The sequence below is a fragment of the Vanessa cardui genome, chromosome 1 (genome assembly GCF_905220365.1).
Source record: "Vanessa cardui chromosome 1, ilVanCard2.1, whole genome shotgun sequence".
In the NCBI taxonomy this organism is placed as follows: Eukaryota; Metazoa; Arthropoda; class Insecta; order Lepidoptera; family Nymphalidae; genus Vanessa; species Vanessa cardui.
In genome coordinates, this window is record NC_061123.1 from 8,854,956 (window position 1) to 8,872,313 (window position 17,358).

The window sequence follows — 17,358 nt, forward strand, 5'->3', positions numbered from 1 at the left end:
TAATAATGTATACCAGAATTTTATCTCACGACAAATAATGGATATATTCAAACATTTTGAATCAATTTCCATAATTTGAGCAGTATCAATTTAGTCAATAAAATCCCCTTTCAGTAATATCATCAGTAGATTTTAACACTATTCTATGAAATAAGAATAGAAATATGAGAAAACATTATCATGCATGTTAAATGGTAGTCCTGGATGAAACAAGCTTAGTGAAGGCCAATTGATACTTTTGTCTTGATTCATAATATACATCAGACATTGTCAACACCTAACCATTGCCTCACGATAAATTGGAAAATGATTTTTGAATAAATAATTCCAATAAATATTTAATTTACTTATATTAAAGTCTTATTTGAGGTACTATCTTAATTGCAGAACTTGTAATAGGTTTCTTTGGGCTTAGTTTATTTGGTGACTGCATGACCACATCAACTGCTCGTTTCAATATTTGGTGTTCACTTTTTTTATATTCTTCAGTTATTTGGGACAAGTCCAAATCTGCATCAATCATCAGAACCTGAAGAGATAAATTTAATAAGCCTTGAGAAAATTGTACTATGTAGCCTGTGTCGTGGTTACTTGCAAATAAAAGAAATGAAGATAGTAATCTGCATTTCAAACACAAACTACCACAATATTTAATTCATATAAAATAAGCGTTCACTTGAAATTATAAATTTGAATTTGTGAAAGTGATTTTTATCACTGATTATGATTATCTTTAATGTTTATCATGATAAATATAGGTTGATAATTAATTATATTTCAAAAATATATTTTAACTTAAATTATTTCTTATTTTCAATTCTAAAGAATTGTATATATATAATAGATCCCATCAACTTAACACAGGAAGTTTGATGAGGATGACAATCTATACATAAACTTAAAATTCAACTACACAATATACAACAAGGAATAAAACTCAGTAGTAGTTGGACAACTTCTCATATTTGGCATTCAATGTTTTTATAATAATATAATAATAATAAATATGAGACAACATCACATACATTACTGTGATCCCAATGTAAGTAGCTAAAGCACTTGTGTTATGGAAAATCAGAAGTTACGACGGTACCACAAACACCTAGTCCCAAGATAACATAGAAAACTAATGATAAGCTACATTGACTAGGCCTGGAATCGAACCTGGGACCTCGGAGTGGCGTACCAATGAAAACCGAGTACACACCACTCAACCACGGAGGTCGTCAGATATAAGCTTTAGTTATGAAATTTTAAACAACAAAATAAAGAAAACATTAATTATTTGATTTCTATAATGTAACTGTAAATAAATCTTGTAAAAAAATACTTACTGGTGCTGGACACTCAGCAAATGTTCTATTTACAAGCCAGTCTTCATGTAATTTATGTAATTCCTCTATATAGGACAATGGCACACACTGTTCTTCAGACCTGGCCCGTTTCTTTATTCTGTCATGAACTACTTGTGGTGTTGTCTTAAGGTAAACTGTAAATAAATTAAGTGATATAATTCAAAGTGAATTTACCATATTGTGCAATATACATAATAATCAATAAAAATTCAATGTTACTGATTTTTTGCTTATATATCACCAAAGCTTACTTGTAACAAATTTGTGTGACTAATATGACCTCATATCAACCTTAGATTATTATCAAAAGACAGATAAAGTGCATGAAACATTATAGTGAAGAAACAAAAGCAAATTAAAAAATATTTTATTTTCAAATAAAAGTTGTTACTTATTAAAAATACAGCCATAATTTACAACTTTTTTTCCTGTATCACTGTTATTATCTCAGGGCTCTTTTGTTTTACCTGAGATTGCAACAAAATCGATGTACCTTCCATTATGTTCATGAACACATTTAAAAAGTGAATATTTCAAATACTCACCTATAAGATCTACATCAATAGGTATTTCCCGATGAATAAATCTGAACCATTCGTCAAGCACAGCAAACTGAGCAGGATGAAGAGTACCATTCCTCATCATATGTTCTACGAAGCAATATCTAGCACTATACAAAGATCTCTCCATTAGTTTCACTGGGGTAGAAGTAGGACGACGATGCATGTCCAGCATAGTCATAGTAACATATGACTGGAAGGTCATTGCCCACTTCACCGGATCTTTATACATTAAGTCCTAAAATGCATTAAAAATAGAGAATTAAAAATCAATTATTCAAGTAGGCTTATAAAGCTCTTATGAATAATCATCTGAAAGTATTGAATTAAATTTAAAGGTACAACCGGTTTGGTAAATAGATATTATCAAGAAGAACCAGCAACAAAAACTCAATAGTTACCCCCTTTCCACTATTTTAATTGCAGAGTAAAGAACAATTAAATATTTAAATATCTGCCTAGAAATCAATAAAAACAAATTCCCCACTTTTCAATCGTTAATATGTTGTGTATGTGCCTTATTAATTAATATTTTTTAGACATGAACTTAGAATTTTTAATAACCCCAGTAAATAATAGCTGAAGTATCGTATTAAAGAACAAATACCGTGCCCCAGAACGGATTTATTTAATTTGGAAAGTCAGAAACCTTTTACCTTTAATGCACAAGTCCATACAAATATTGTCACTGTTTCTTTATAAACTATACTTATTATTGTTAAAATTAAAGACAATATATTATTATTAATACCTATTTTAATAAACCATTGAAGTATAGTATATATGTTTCATATTTTAATTATTAACATACCAACAAATTCCATCCTTTTAGATTGCGCCATTCTTCAACAGGTTCAGTGAGTAGCGTTATATCTTCAAATTGTTGAAAATGCTCCAAAAATGTTGTTTTCCCGCTTCCAATATTACCCTCCACAAGAACAGTAAAAGGTTTCAAATTGGAAGCGCTCATTTTACGTGAGAATCTATGTACTGGAATTGAATAAAATAAATGTTATAAAGCCAACCACGCTCCGATAATTTCCCGCCTAAAACTAAATTGACAAAATAATAGCGTTCAATTCAAAAATAACCTGTCAAAAATATAAGTAAACACACCAACCTTTAAAACACAAATTAAATATCTTGCGTCTTATCATTTTAAAAGAACATGGTATAATCTACTTATGGGTATATAAAGATATTGTTTTAATTTATATAATTATATTGTATTTAATAAGCTGCTTATTATAATACAACAAAAGAAAGCAAAAAGTTTTGATCTTAGTATTTATTATTTACCGACATACCGCAGAAAGAAATACAGGTTAAAAAAATATTACACAGATTAATAACCAGCTTAGGAATTTAACGATACAAAAGAAAAAAAATGTTTACTTATTCAGTACTGAGTGATTGACTAATTAATTAAACATATTTTTCAATTAAATTGATTTATTACTATAAACAAGGGTGCAGATTTTAAAAAGTTTACTTTAAATTTATTGAATATAATATGATGAGTCGATAAAACCCGGATTGTGCAGCTTAACTTGAGTTTTTTCGGCCAAGATTTCGGATGCTCTAAGGCCGCCATCATGAAAAAAGGGATTAAATTTGTTCTTTGTCAATAACTCGGCTATCCAATGAGATTCGAAAATTTTTACGAGACCCTTTCTCATAGCTTTTTTTATGCTCTACAATTATAACAACTTTTAGCGTATCATGCCTCGCTATCGAAATATCGAACGAAAAAATTTGCATACATTTTTTTGTTACTAAATATCGAAGAAATTGTAAAATGCACGTGTAACATATTCAGACAATTTCCGTTTTGATTGTTTTTTATTTTTTACAGAAATGACGATCTTCAGCGCGCCGCAAAGTCGTTGAATCCATGCTCAGCTCATGCAGTCGCTCGGTTGTAATTGCATATCGAATCGGATGGGAAGTTTTTCATAAATTTGATGCGAAACAATATAAGCAACAAATTAAGGATTACACATGTTTTTTAACCATATAATTTTGTTTTTTTTTTTTACATTTCTACAAAAATAAACAAAAATTTTAAAAATAAACAATGATATTCTACATCATTGACTTCAAATTTAACTTTTAGTAACATCGACACTATTTCAAAACAAATTGATATGCACTTCAATATATGAAGTAAACAATTAATTTTTAGAGTTCTTCTAGAAGTAAAATGAAATGAAAAATATGTAATTAAAATACTACTTAAAAGTCGATTTATGATTATATAATGTAGTAACAATTATTATATTGTTATATTTGGAGTCGGTGTGAATTGTAAAATACAAAAATATCCTCAACTATTGCGAAGAAATATGTAATAATAAGTGTTTGCGTAAAAATGTCTAAAAAAAGAGATACGGCGAAGTGGGAGTTTCCCTTAATAAATAAAAGTGCATTTCCACCGTACAGGAGGAATGAGGAGGCAAATCGCTTATCAGAAGAAGAAAATAACTTCACATCTCGGTTGGCCAGATACAAAATAAACAGACTATGTATTATTACAGCTCATCGCCTTAGGTCCGGACATATCCCATCAAAAAGTTATTGGTTCATTATGAAAAAAAATAGATTTTTCTAATTGTGATAAGTGTAGAAGTTTCGAACATCTTTATCACACTTCGATGAAATGTGATAAAACTCAGAATCAAAGTTACTCTTAACTAATTTAGAAGCATGTTTGTTCGATGTTAGATTGGTTAGAGTATTTATTTTTATCTAATAGTTATTAATAATGATAAAGCAAAAGGAAGAAGGGCAATCGGACTGATGTAAAAACATCACTTCGTGACAGGATTATTTTTACATTATTATCCTTTTTCTTTTTTCTCATTTTTATTCTAGTCTATTTTAAGGGGGTTCGATAGGCAGCTTATATGTCGGCCCTATCGTAACTCGCTAAGTTCCATCTTATATATAAGGTAAAAAAAAATATTTTTTCCTATATAAGGTTTTGCCCATTTGTCTAAGGGGCAAAGGGCTCCAGTGAAAAAAGCCCTCATATGAATGTGCTTTTTCCATGAATATTATCAATAGAATTCTTAATTGTGAGAGCCTTTTCTGGAGTTCATGATTTCCTCCAATGAAACCGGCATAGTTTTCTGGAGACACTCATAGCATGTTACCTTATTAGAAAATCACTGCTTTGAAAAGTGATTGAGATGACGATGCACATATGTTTGAATGACTTTTTCTTATACCTCTAAAATTTAGTATATTTTTTTAACTATTGATAGCTTGTGTGTTGAGGTTTAAATCAATTTGCAATTCCATTCAAATTATTTACATATCAGGAGGTCAACCATGTAAAAAAAAAACCTAATGCAGGACTTTATTTGCTTACGAGTGTGCCTAGAACAATGATATTCTAATGAACATATATGTTATATCAGTACTAAACAACAGAAAAAAGTGTGCCGCGCCGGGGACCGTTTATTTTAGTTTATTTTTACATTTCGTTAAAAGTAAAAAGGATAGCTTGATAAAAACAATAAGTAAAAGGGATAACTACATAACATACATAACTGGGATAACGTATTACTACGTAAAACGACTAAAGGAAAACGTCCCAATTAAGACGTTTTCTAGTCTTCACTTTTTGCGCGTTAATAACATATCTGTTTACTAGAACATCATTGGCCTAGAACAAACTGCCTTAATGTAAACCTATTTATGGAGTACAATCATTACTATTGTAAGGACCGAGTGTCTTTTAATTTAAAGTAAATTAAAATAACTAGACAATAACCAATTACATTAGAAACCAATATTGATAAGAGAAATAATGATTACCTTTCAGACTTTAGACGATTATTTAATTAAGCAAAGGAATAAAACTTATCTTTATAATAAGTATCCAAAATTGGTTTGATAAAAACATTAAATGTAATATTTATTTTATTAAGATTTACAATTACTTCTTTCTGCAATAATAATCCATTAAATATAAACACGATTTGCGGGATTTGATTCAATTATATAATAATAGCAGGAAATAAAAGTAAGTTCGGATCGTTTGAAATTCAGCAGAAACTTAGCAGTGCGATAGTCAAGCATTTTTTTTAATTCCAGTTTTTGGACATAAATAATAAGAAAAATACACTAGTTAAGTCTTTAGATGTGTTGATAACAAATAAGAATTTATTTACAGTACAACATTATGGCGGTAAAATCAATGTAACCAATCAATGTAAACCACGAAATCCATTGACAATTCTAGTATCTTGTCTGTGATATTTCGGCAAAAATAATTGACGTGTTTGTTTCTCATATCATTTTTCACTGAGTATTGCTCACGATTAAACGCTAAGATCTCAATTATTACGGAAATTTATTAATTCTTATTCTAAGTTTCTAAGCTATTATAAAAATGATGTGTTCACGGTTGTTGGGTAAGTTTAAAAACATATAATAAGTGTGAAATTTTACTTCATAGTAATGAATAGTTGTTTTACCGGTGTTTTAAAAATTTTGCTAATTTCAGGTGTAATATTATTGATAACTGGCTCATATGCCTTATACGACTCATCATCAGATGTTGTAGAATTGACACCAGGTAATTTTGAAAGACTAGTTATAAATTCAGACGAGGTTTGGATCGTTGAATTTTTTGCTCCATGGTGCGGACACTGCAAAAATCTAGTTCCTGAATATAAGAAAGCTGCTCGAGCGTTAAAGGTAACACTAGACACATCTATACATATACTTAATTATAAGGTTAAGTCAACATTGAGATAAAAATCATTTGGCGTGGGTGGTTACATAGTGGGTAGATTCTGTATGTCTTACTTTCTTTTTCTGTTTTTATTCATTTTATAATAATTTTAATTACAATAATCATATTTATTTATACATTTATAGGGTATAGCAAAAGTAGGAGCCGTAGATGCAGACCAATACAAAGATCTGGGTCAAAAGTATGGAGTTACAGGTTTTCCAACAATCAAGATTTTCACTGGTAGCAAACATACTCCTTATCAGGGACAAAGAACTGCAGAAGCATTTGTTGATGCCGCACTTAAATCTGCAAAGGAGAAGGCATATGACAATCTTGGAAAGAAAGCCAGCAGTTCTTCTGACAAGGTAAACTTTATTAAAAAACTCAGTAACATATTATTGAAAGCATATAAATCAAGATAGATAATCAGAAATGATCAAAGATTTGTTTTACTTTTTCCTTTGATTCTTTTATAAAAATCAATCTTTCACATTATTTTAAATGTTGAAAGAACCTATTTAGATTATTGAATTATTTAAGACTAAAATAAATATTTCTTTAATTAGCGAAAAATTAAGAATAAAGTATATGGTCATATTATACCTTGGCGACACATTGAAAAAATGAACCAGAATAAGCAAATTGTTCCACCATTCATAACTAGACCTGTAAGCAATCTCAGATTTAATGCTTTACAAGAACAATTATTTCATGGAAGGATATCCAATGATATTAAACCAAACCATTTAAGTACATATAACTTCAAAAAAATTGCAAATCACTGATGAAACATTAAAACTGATTTCTTTAAGATTTGAAATATGTGTGTTATTTGTAAAATTTAAATTGTTAATGACTGACTTTAATTTATCTAGGCTAGAATCGGACTGAGTTAAACATAGCAGAGTACAGTTTTTTATAATTGTCTTGCACAGCTTGGCTTGCGATTTAGGGTTTGGTTGTAAGGTGTGAGGCATTAAAAAGTAGCCCTTCTTCAATCTTACTTCATACAAAATTTTATCAAATTAAATTTTGTGATTTGACTCTAAAAGCAACAGCCAGAGTTACTTTCCCATTTATAATATCATGCATATTAATAAATGCACTTCAATTATCATATTAACATCATAAAGATATCACATTTTGTAAATTAAATGATAATATTCAGGGTTTTATATTATATACTAAGTATGATCGCAACTTTGTGTGTTAACAAAGAAGTTATTGTGGTAGCCTAAGTTACTCCTTATTACATCAGCTTTTTGACAGTGAAAGTTCCATCAAAAATCATCTTGCCATCCTAGAGATTAGCCATAAGAAACAAAAATTTAAATACTGATACTGTGGTATATGTATTGTGTATACATACATATGTGTTTAATAAAAAATAGTTATTTTAATATTACTAACAGATACTCCCCATTTGATTATATTAAAAGACCAAAATGAATGTTAAAAATAGTTATAAATTACTAAAATTTTACAAAAAGTAATATGTATTTGTTTGTTTAACAGATGAGAACTTATTGTTAATTAATTAATTTAACAATATAAATTTTTATTAATATAAATCACAATGCTTCACAAAAATAATAAGTAAATTTATATATATAAGTAACTACAAAATGGCAATATTTATACAATCTTAAAGTATAAGAAAAATTTGCACTGTAATATTGAATACATTTTAAAATCAAAAGCAATGTCGCCCACGGCCACGATGTACCCACACCTACGCTTTCAATTTTCGAGAGAGTTCTCGTAGCAATGGGACACGTCAGTTTGATCTCCAGGTTGCCTTAGGTGGTATTAGTTCTATATACCTATATGTTCACAATTTATGCTGCTTTCTTTTCCCTGGTCTTCATTTTTTCCTTCTAAGTCGTTGCCTTTGTTATATCACGATAAATATATCACAAGTATGAAGTTGGATATATTTAAATATGTAATTACGCATATATCTATTTTGGACGACTAACGAACAATAAGAACAATAATAAACCTTTGTTTATTTTATTGACCTTTATTCCACAAACAATGTACAAGTGCATTATTTATAAATGATATAATACAATCAATTTAAATTTCGTTAGCAGACTAAATTTAGAAAACCACGCCATTTTGGAAAAACACTTCTACCGTGTTTAAAATAGTAGTTAACATATTTTAACATAATTTAAATTGAAAGGAAGAAATATGTGATTTAAATTAAATTGAGGTCACTTGCATACCCCATAGGTTGGACAGCGAATCTTGATATTTCATGTGCTTTATGTATATTTTATATTTGTATATCTAGAGATCAGCGATGACGGAAAACATCAATATGGAACATACATGTATTGGATTTTAATTATCTTATCCCTTTTCTATGCAGTCCTAAGCCTCAAGAAGACCTGGGCTTTTACCTAAGTTTTTTTTATTAAGTTTTAAACTACTAACTTATTGTTTCAGTCCGATGTGATCACACTCACAGACAGCAATTTCAAGGAGCTAGTGTTGGACAGCGAGGATATGTGGCTCGTTGAGTTCTATGCTCCATGGTGCGGTCACTGTAAAAACCTCGAACCACACTGGGCTAAAGCAGCCACAGAACTTAAGGGCAAGGTAAATAAATCAACTATTTCTGATAATTTGCAAATACATATATTTAAATAAAGTAATAATTATTCTATATAACACACACCAACCTTAAGTTTAGTATCCGGCTAAAATTAAAATATATTTATATTATTCATTCTAAATTCCATGTACAGTTTGAATTTCGAAAAGTGATTCGATTCGATTGGAGGAATTAACTGCACTTCAATTTACTTTCGCTTCATAAAAATAATGAGTATTTAACAAGTAAAAACAATGATTTTTAAAGGAAGAAATATATGATTTAGTTGACTTGAACAAGAGTCATGGTCACCCTGTTTTGGACTAAATTGTTCCAATTTACACATCTCATTGCACAAAATATATAAATTCACAAATTTTATTACACTCACTGAAATTTTAGGGCGTAACGCTAACTTTATGTTACTATATGCAATACTAAAGTAATAAAATGTATTTTATGGCTTATAGTATTGACCTAAAATAGTTTAGTATTACAAAATTTCGTTTATGACTTATTTCTTAGCCAACTTGTTAATTGTAGAATCAAAATATAACTCAAAAGCAATAAAATTTTAAATTGATTGTATTGTAGGTATTCTACAATAGAATCAATTAATTTTGTAAACATTTTTATTTACATGTTGGTGCTAAAAAACTCAAATAATTATAAAGATAAACACCATAAATTTATTTGTAGTAGTATTTATTTGTAGAGGTAAATGAAAATATAATATACATTGATTTCATTTTCATGCATTGAAGGTTGAAGAATTCGATGATGCCCAAAAAAAGTTTTACATTAAAATTACTCTCTTTATTATTATATCTATAGCCTCCATTGACTATTATTTATTTATTTATTTATTAACTCTTTACTGCATCCAAACTAAAAATTACAATTTTTGCTATACGAAAGTTGCATGAGGTGCAAAAGGCGGCCTTATCGCTAAGCAGCGTTAGCTATTAATTTACTTTTTGCATTTTTTTATTTTATTATTACAGAATAGTTTATTTAGTTGCACATTTATATATTGACTTTTCTCAACTAGGTCAAATTGGGCGCACTTGATGCGACCGTTCACACAGTTATGGCATCTCGCTACCAAGTTCAAGGTTACCCAACCATTAAGCTGTTCACCTCAGGCAAGAAGACAAGTGACTCTGTAGAAGATTACAATGGAGGAAGAACTTCCAGTGACATTGTTGCTTGGGCTATGGAAAAATTAGCTGAGAATGTTCCCGCACCAGAAATTATTCAGGTAATTTCTGATTAACTTAATCATCTTATCACTTAATATGCTGATTGATGAGATTTTTCAAAAATATGTTTTTAAGGGAAATTATGTTAATGTCTTTAAGAATATTAGTAATCCTTGTATTGCAAATAATTGCAGTAAATGAATACAATATTTCATCACATATATAATATCAACAAGACAAAATATTATAATTGAAATCAGAGCACTTGAACAACTGATCATAATAAATATACATCCTCATTCTAAATGTTTCTTAATTTGTGTAATAAAAAGGAAAGGACTTTCATTAATGTACTATATAAAATATAAATATTTTTTATGGACTTTGAAATAAAACAATGTTATCAATTACAGGTGGTGGACTCGGATACTATGAAGGCGTGTAGCGAGAAGCCTCTCTGCGTGGTGTCCGTGTTGCCGCACATCCTGGACTGCGACGCTGCGTGCCGCAACGGATACCTGACGGTACTCGCGCGCCTTGGGGACAAGTACAAGGCCAAGATGTGGGGGTGAGTGCTTCTAGCTAGCCCTGATCTAGGCTAGTTTAGGTCTAGTTAGAGTTTCAGTGTAGGATTCAGTCGTCCTACTGTAAAACCTTTTTAATGAATGGCTGCATATTTAACTCTGTGAATGAGCGAGTTTAATAAAAATTTATATCAAAGCCTTTTATGTTGAATGTTATTTTTATAGCTAAATAAAGAAAATTGTTTAACAATTTTACTTTACCACATTAAAAATTATAACATTATTTATCAATATTTTTACTATTACAGATGGGTTTGGGCTGAAGCTGGTGCTCAAACAGCATTAGAGGAGGCTCTCGAACTCGGCGGCTTCGGCTACCCAGCGATGGCAGTTGTTAATGCTAAAAAACTCAAGTTTTCAACACTACGAGGTTCCTTCTCTGAGTCTGGAATTAATGAATTCCTTAGGTAATAAAATTCGTACTTTAATGTTAGGAACATTACTGCATACAAGTTTGTGTTAATATTATATCTTATCTTACAAAACTACTATTATATCCACTTTAATTTGAAAGTTCCGATAACTATTTCATTTGACATAGACAATAAATCTTATTAATGATATTAATTTAATTATTTATAATTATAAAAATAAAAACAAAATTGTTTATTTGAATAGACTACTGTTGTTGGCATAAGTTATACAATATTCAATATTTTACCTATTTGTAGACACACAAACTTTACCAATTTATTTATAATTTTGGCTCCTGAAGAGATGTAGTGAAATATAATATTTTAGTTCTATTAGGAAACATTTAAAAGAAAATCACTTTATATTACAGGGATCTCTCCTTCGGCCGTGGCCAAACTGCTCCAGTGAAAGGTGCAGAGATGCCTAAGATTCTTACCACAGAACCTTGGGATGGCAAAGACGGAGAACTGCCCCAAGAGGAGGATATTGATCTCTCAGATGTTGATCTTGAGAAGGATGAACTATAAGTGCAATAAAGTGGACAGAGTGAATTAAGGTGTTTCAAATTAAAAAAAAACTTGTTTATAATTACTATTAGTAAGTTACACTCATTAAAATATATGTTGTGTGAGGAAAGCTAGTTTTTATATAATGTGAAGTAATTATTAAAATTTTATACACACTGATGAAATATCAAACCAAAACTGTAGATTTCAATGATATGCTGTTTTGATTTTAGATTGTAATAAATTTTCTAACAAATATACACAACAATGCTATCATCACATTCCCCAGTTTATATCTGTGGTATGCCATTATAGTTTATAGACAATCTCACACTAATTATATGACTATGAAATATTTTTATGCATTTTTTACTAGTTTAAGGCTGCCGTTGTATACTGATGTAAGATTAAAAATCAGTTTTTAAGTTATTTTGTTTCAATATTGCTGTCAGATAAATTACATGTCTGATATTTTTAATTAAAATTGCAGTTTATATACTTTTAACACTTTATTAATTTATATAATGTACAATAGATAATAAATCTGGTTACATATCTTCCACATTATTCAAATTTTGAGTATATAATGTGGCCAGAATATTTTAAGAAAATAAATTGCTAATAAGACGTTGTTTTATTATTTAATTTCCTTTAAACATTTATGAGTTCTGCATTAGCTTTTAAATCTGGTTAAACCAAAATCAATTTAAAAGAATAACTATCTTTTGGATGCCTAATTAAAAATTTAGTAACCTTGGTCCGGTAAATATGATTATTTTTTGTTGAAAAGAAAATTAGTTGTTTATAGTTCAATAATTATTGTACTGACACAGACACACATTGAACAAAAAAAGCTCTCATAAAAGCACATATTTGTTGAGTATTGACACTGACTGCCTGGTTTGAGTTATTTTGCCATGATGTTAAGATACATCTAAGCATATAATATTTACATATGTCCTACCATAAATAACTAGTTTCATTGAAGATAACAAATTCAGTCAGGACTTCATAAAAGTTAAAATTACTAGAATTTTCTAAGAGGTTAAATAAAATAAACAAATGTATAAAAATAATAATTTTGAGCCTTTATTATTGAAATAATACTAAATAATAGAAAATATGATCTCTTTATGAAACCTTGCACCAACATGATCAATATAATTGGAAATAACACTGATGAAGTAAAATATCAATTATTTTATTCGAAATATTAAACATTTAATTATTAATGATAAGTTTTAAGATAAAGTTTAGGATATACAAAAGGAAGTATAACTTCACTTACATTACAAAAAATAATGTTAAGTGTTTCTTGAAAGCATTTTCTTACTTTTTTTTAAAGCATAGGTACATTTTTCCTAATACATATAGTGATCATTTCCCAAAGACACACACAAGCAATTTCAGTAAAAAAAAAGTAATTTTAATACTTTGCAATCATAAGCCCATTATATGTGATATATTGCTTAAAAAAATGTTATTTGGAATTATACATATTGATTCAGTACAAATTAAAATTAATTTGAAATTAAAATTAAATATAAAAAAGCAGTAATACATTTATTTAAGTAAAATTACTGGATGATAGTTATTAATTGTATTGTATTCAAATAGAGATTGCTTCAAAGTTGCGTGCATTTCATTATTGATAAAATTTAACAAACAGCTGGTGATATTTTTAGTATTGAGAACTAGTAACTAAGGCAGTTTTTTAAATATCCCCTATCTACTTAAAAATAACTATAGATCAATCATTTCTGAGTTCAAGTCAGATAAGCTGCAATCTAGGACTGACACAATTTACATTACCAAATTTAATAAGTTGGTCTTTACTTTAAAGTATGGTGCCCTAGTTTTGATTGAAAATATTTTTATAATTATTGGCTAGTTATTTGTGTATAGAGTTAGCATACCCTATTCTTACTGCCCTGCATTCAATGCATAAAATGAGTAGAAAAAAATAATTTTACATAACAGATTCTGAGTAAAGAGAGATTAGAAATGTATTTTATTTCAATATGGCACCACTATTATTTACTCTTAAACCTAAGTAATATTTTATAAAAAATATTAAGTATAATATAGTTATACATTGGTCCAAAACAGTCTTTATTACATAATAGGTCTCTTAAGTTATACTACATTATCCACTAATTTTTAAAAATGCATCGTCGAGTTTAATTTTTTTTACTGTTATAAAACAGATATCTAAATTCACAACCTATTATATTATTAAGTAATACATTTTAAAGTATATATATAAAGTGGAGTAAACCATTTCACATATTTAAAGAACTAGCTAATTTCTGGATTTACTTAATCCCAAACATAGATATGTATTTGATAGTCAATAATGTTATCTAACATATTACACCAATAAATTAAATTATTTAAGCAACAGAGGTTAATCCAATCATATCATATTTTTTATTTTTTTGACATATAATTGGGTAACAGATGGAGAAATAGTATAAGCCTGCAATTGCTAGAACGAGTGACACAATAACTGTTACAATACCCCATGCAGAAATTCCTAGGCCTCTTCGAACAGGACCTTGATTTGGAAGAGCAGAACCTACTGATGACTTTGGCTGAACATTCTCTTTCCCTTTATTCTGATATTTTGTATTATATCCTCTTCGAAGTCCATCGCAGGAAGTTAACACCAAGCTTAAAACTGAAAACAATAATTTTAAATGATTCAATGCATAGTAAAAAATAATCAACAAGTATATTACCATAGAAGATAATTTCTTACCCAGTAATCCAAAACCTAGATTGATGAATGTTTTAAACATTTTAACTTTTACTTTAAAGTTATGTTAATTATACAACTTAATAGATTACTGATGTATTGTTTTCAAACAGTAAATATCGTAAATAATAACACGTAACTATTTTAGATGACTATAAATTAAAGTACGCATGAAAAGACAATTCAAAAATGATTATGTAATTCTCAAATACGAGTGCTTGGGATCTTGCACCTTTCTAAAATATTTAAGTTTTAACAAAATTCGTGGTTTATTCTGTATGAATTCTAAAACGTCAAAAAGTTACAAACCAGAGGGAATAATATCACAATAGTACCTAATACATACATATCTATATATAATCCATAGATAATACATCCATAGATAATATAATCTATATTATACTAGATAAAGAAACCCAAAGAATATATAAACTTTTTGCCAGATTGATTAATAATTCACCTCTAAATTAAAATGAAAAATCTACTTATTTTATTTAATTGAAATTGTTCTAAAGTAAATATTATATGACTATTAAAGTTGTAAGAGTAAATTAGTAAGTAGATTGTTTATTAGGTTTATCTATAATTGCTAGGTAAATAATATTAAAAAAATATTATTTTCATAAAAATAGTATGCGTAATGCATACTTTTTGTAACTTGCTGTACTGAAACTGATTTTTTTTTAACTATTAGACTATGAATAATTAAGTTGGCAATAAAAAAAATCGTTAGCGTATTTCCTGTTTCACTTCTATTTGCTGGCGTGTACTTCCTTTGAGTGCGTTGAACTGATTTGTCAAATGTCAAAAGAAAATGATACCGGCGATGGCTAAACTACAATTTTCGGGTTTACTCTTATTATTTATCGCCATTCAGTGCGGTAGTTTAAATGTGGATACAATTTCTAGTGATATAAGAATCAAAAATGTTGATCGGTCGATCGATATCTCCTCTCAACTTGTGAAAATAACATCTAAAGTAACCTTGGAAAATACTGGTAAGGTGCCGGTAAAAAATTTCTTATTATCAGTTGAAGGTGGAGCAAAAAATAATTTAGCTTTTATTAGTGCGAAAGATCACAACAACAAGGACCTGCGCCTTGTAGAGACCACTGTAAAAGGTTATGATCAAGTCAAATTTTGGCGTGTTGAATTGAAGGAAGCAATCAATGCTGCATCTACAGCCATAATTGCAACTGAATCTGTATATACTAAGGCATTGCAACCATTCCCAACTGCTATTACTCAGCAAGAAGATCAACTAGTTAAATACAACGGAAATTTGTACTTCTACTCTCCTTATAATGTTGTGTCACAAAAAACGAATGTTATTTTAAATACGAAATCTGTCGAGTCGTTTACTAAAATAAAACCGTTCTCTCAACAAGATGGAACTATTGCCTATGGTTCATATTCAAATATTGCTCCATTTACCGAAAAAGAGTTGAACATTCATTATAAGAACAATTCCCCATTCTTAACTGTTACTAGGTTGGCACGTCTCATAGAAGTATCACATTGGGGTAATATAGCTATAGAGGAAACTGTTGAGATTGAGCATACTGGTGCCAAACTGAAAGGACCGTTTTCAAGGTATGATTATCAACAAGATCACCACAGCGGACCGGCTAGTGTACGTTCCTATAAAACTCTTCTGCCTGCTTCAGCATCAGATGTTTACTACCGTGACACTAATGGAAACATCTCTACATCCAACATGAAAGTTAAAAAAGATTCTGTAGAATTGGATTTAAGACCGAGGTATCCTCTTTTTGGCGGTTGGAAGTCCCATTACACTCTAGGATACAATGTCCCAAGTTATGAGTACTTATACCACTCTGGTAATGATTATTTACTCAAGATGAGAGCAGTAGATCATGTGTTTGATGATATGCAAGTAGATGAGTTAGTCACAAAGATTATTTTGCCAGAAGGATCAACAAATATTGTAGTAAATTTTCCATTTACAGTAACAAGGCTTTCTGATAGTCTGCACTACACTTACCTCGACACTAAGGGTCGTCCAGTAATTACCTTTACTAAGCAAAATGTTGTAGAGAACCACATTCAAGATTTCCAGATTCGTTACACATTCCCACGCCTGCTAATGTTACAGGAACCTTTATTAGTTGTTGGTTTCTTATATACTTTATTTTTATGTGTAATTATTTATGTTAGATTAGATTTTTCTATTCATAAGCCTGAACATCAGCATAAAGATTAATGTTATTATAAATCATACTAAGCTGTCATTTGTAAGGAGTAACAATGTTTTAAATTTATTTACAGTGTAGTGTGACTAATTTCACATGTTCGTTACAACATGTATTGTCTCAAATTTATTGAGAAATAAACTATCTTAAAAATTTTAAAAATCTTTTGTTGTATTTCTTTACCCTAATACTTTTAACAAATTATTTTTATTATGAATACTTGCTAAAACATCTAATTTTTCAATATTTTAAATAAGTTTATATTCACATACATAATATTATGATTTGTCTGTTCCATAGCATGGTAACAAATCATAGTGAAGTAATGCGTGAGTAAGATTTAATTCTGCCATAAACCTGCATTGAGCATTACTTATATTTATTTACTTCCTTAATATTACCATTACGGCATTCCAT

The 17,358-nt window shown here is 29.1% G+C and overlaps 3 protein-coding genes across 3 annotated transcripts; 2 read left to right on the forward strand and 1 right to left on the reverse strand.

Moving 5' to 3' along the window:
- Nucleotides 1–329: 329 nt before the first annotated feature.
- LOC124532529 (deoxynucleoside kinase) lies at nucleotides 330–3,230 on the reverse strand. Its single transcript, XM_047107469.1, has 5 exons — nucleotides 3,036–3,230; nucleotides 2,727–2,905; nucleotides 1,901–2,153; nucleotides 1,335–1,489; nucleotides 330–529 (listed from the first exon to the last, which is right to left on the reverse strand). The coding sequence occupies exons 1-5, from the start codon at nucleotides 3,070–3,072 to the stop codon at nucleotides 353–355; spliced, it is 801 nt and encodes a 266-aa protein (XP_046963425.1). The 5' UTR covers nucleotides 3,073–3,230; the 3' UTR covers nucleotides 330–352.
- Nucleotides 3,231–6,156: 2,926 nt separating this feature from the next.
- LOC124544074 (protein disulfide-isomerase A6 homolog) lies at nucleotides 6,157–12,597 on the forward strand. The gene is made up of 8 exons (XM_047122496.1): nucleotides 6,157–6,336; nucleotides 6,429–6,622; nucleotides 6,806–7,027; nucleotides 9,117–9,269; nucleotides 10,316–10,525; nucleotides 10,880–11,034; nucleotides 11,299–11,457; nucleotides 11,835–12,597. Exons 1-8 carry the CDS (start codon nucleotides 6,315–6,317, stop codon nucleotides 11,989–11,991), a joined length of 1,272 nt encoding a protein of 423 aa, XP_046978452.1. The 5' UTR covers nucleotides 6,157–6,314; the 3' UTR covers nucleotides 11,992–12,597.
- A 2,883-nt stretch (nucleotides 12,598–15,480) lies between these two features.
- Nucleotides 15,481–17,105, forward strand: LOC124531235 (dolichyl-diphosphooligosaccharide--protein glycosyltransferase subunit 1). Its single transcript, XM_047105736.1, has one exon. It carries the CDS (start codon nucleotides 15,543–15,545, stop codon nucleotides 16,950–16,952), a length of 1,410 nt encoding a protein of 469 aa, XP_046961692.1. The 5' UTR covers nucleotides 15,481–15,542; the 3' UTR covers nucleotides 16,953–17,105.
- Nucleotides 17,106–17,358: the final 253 nt, after the last annotated feature.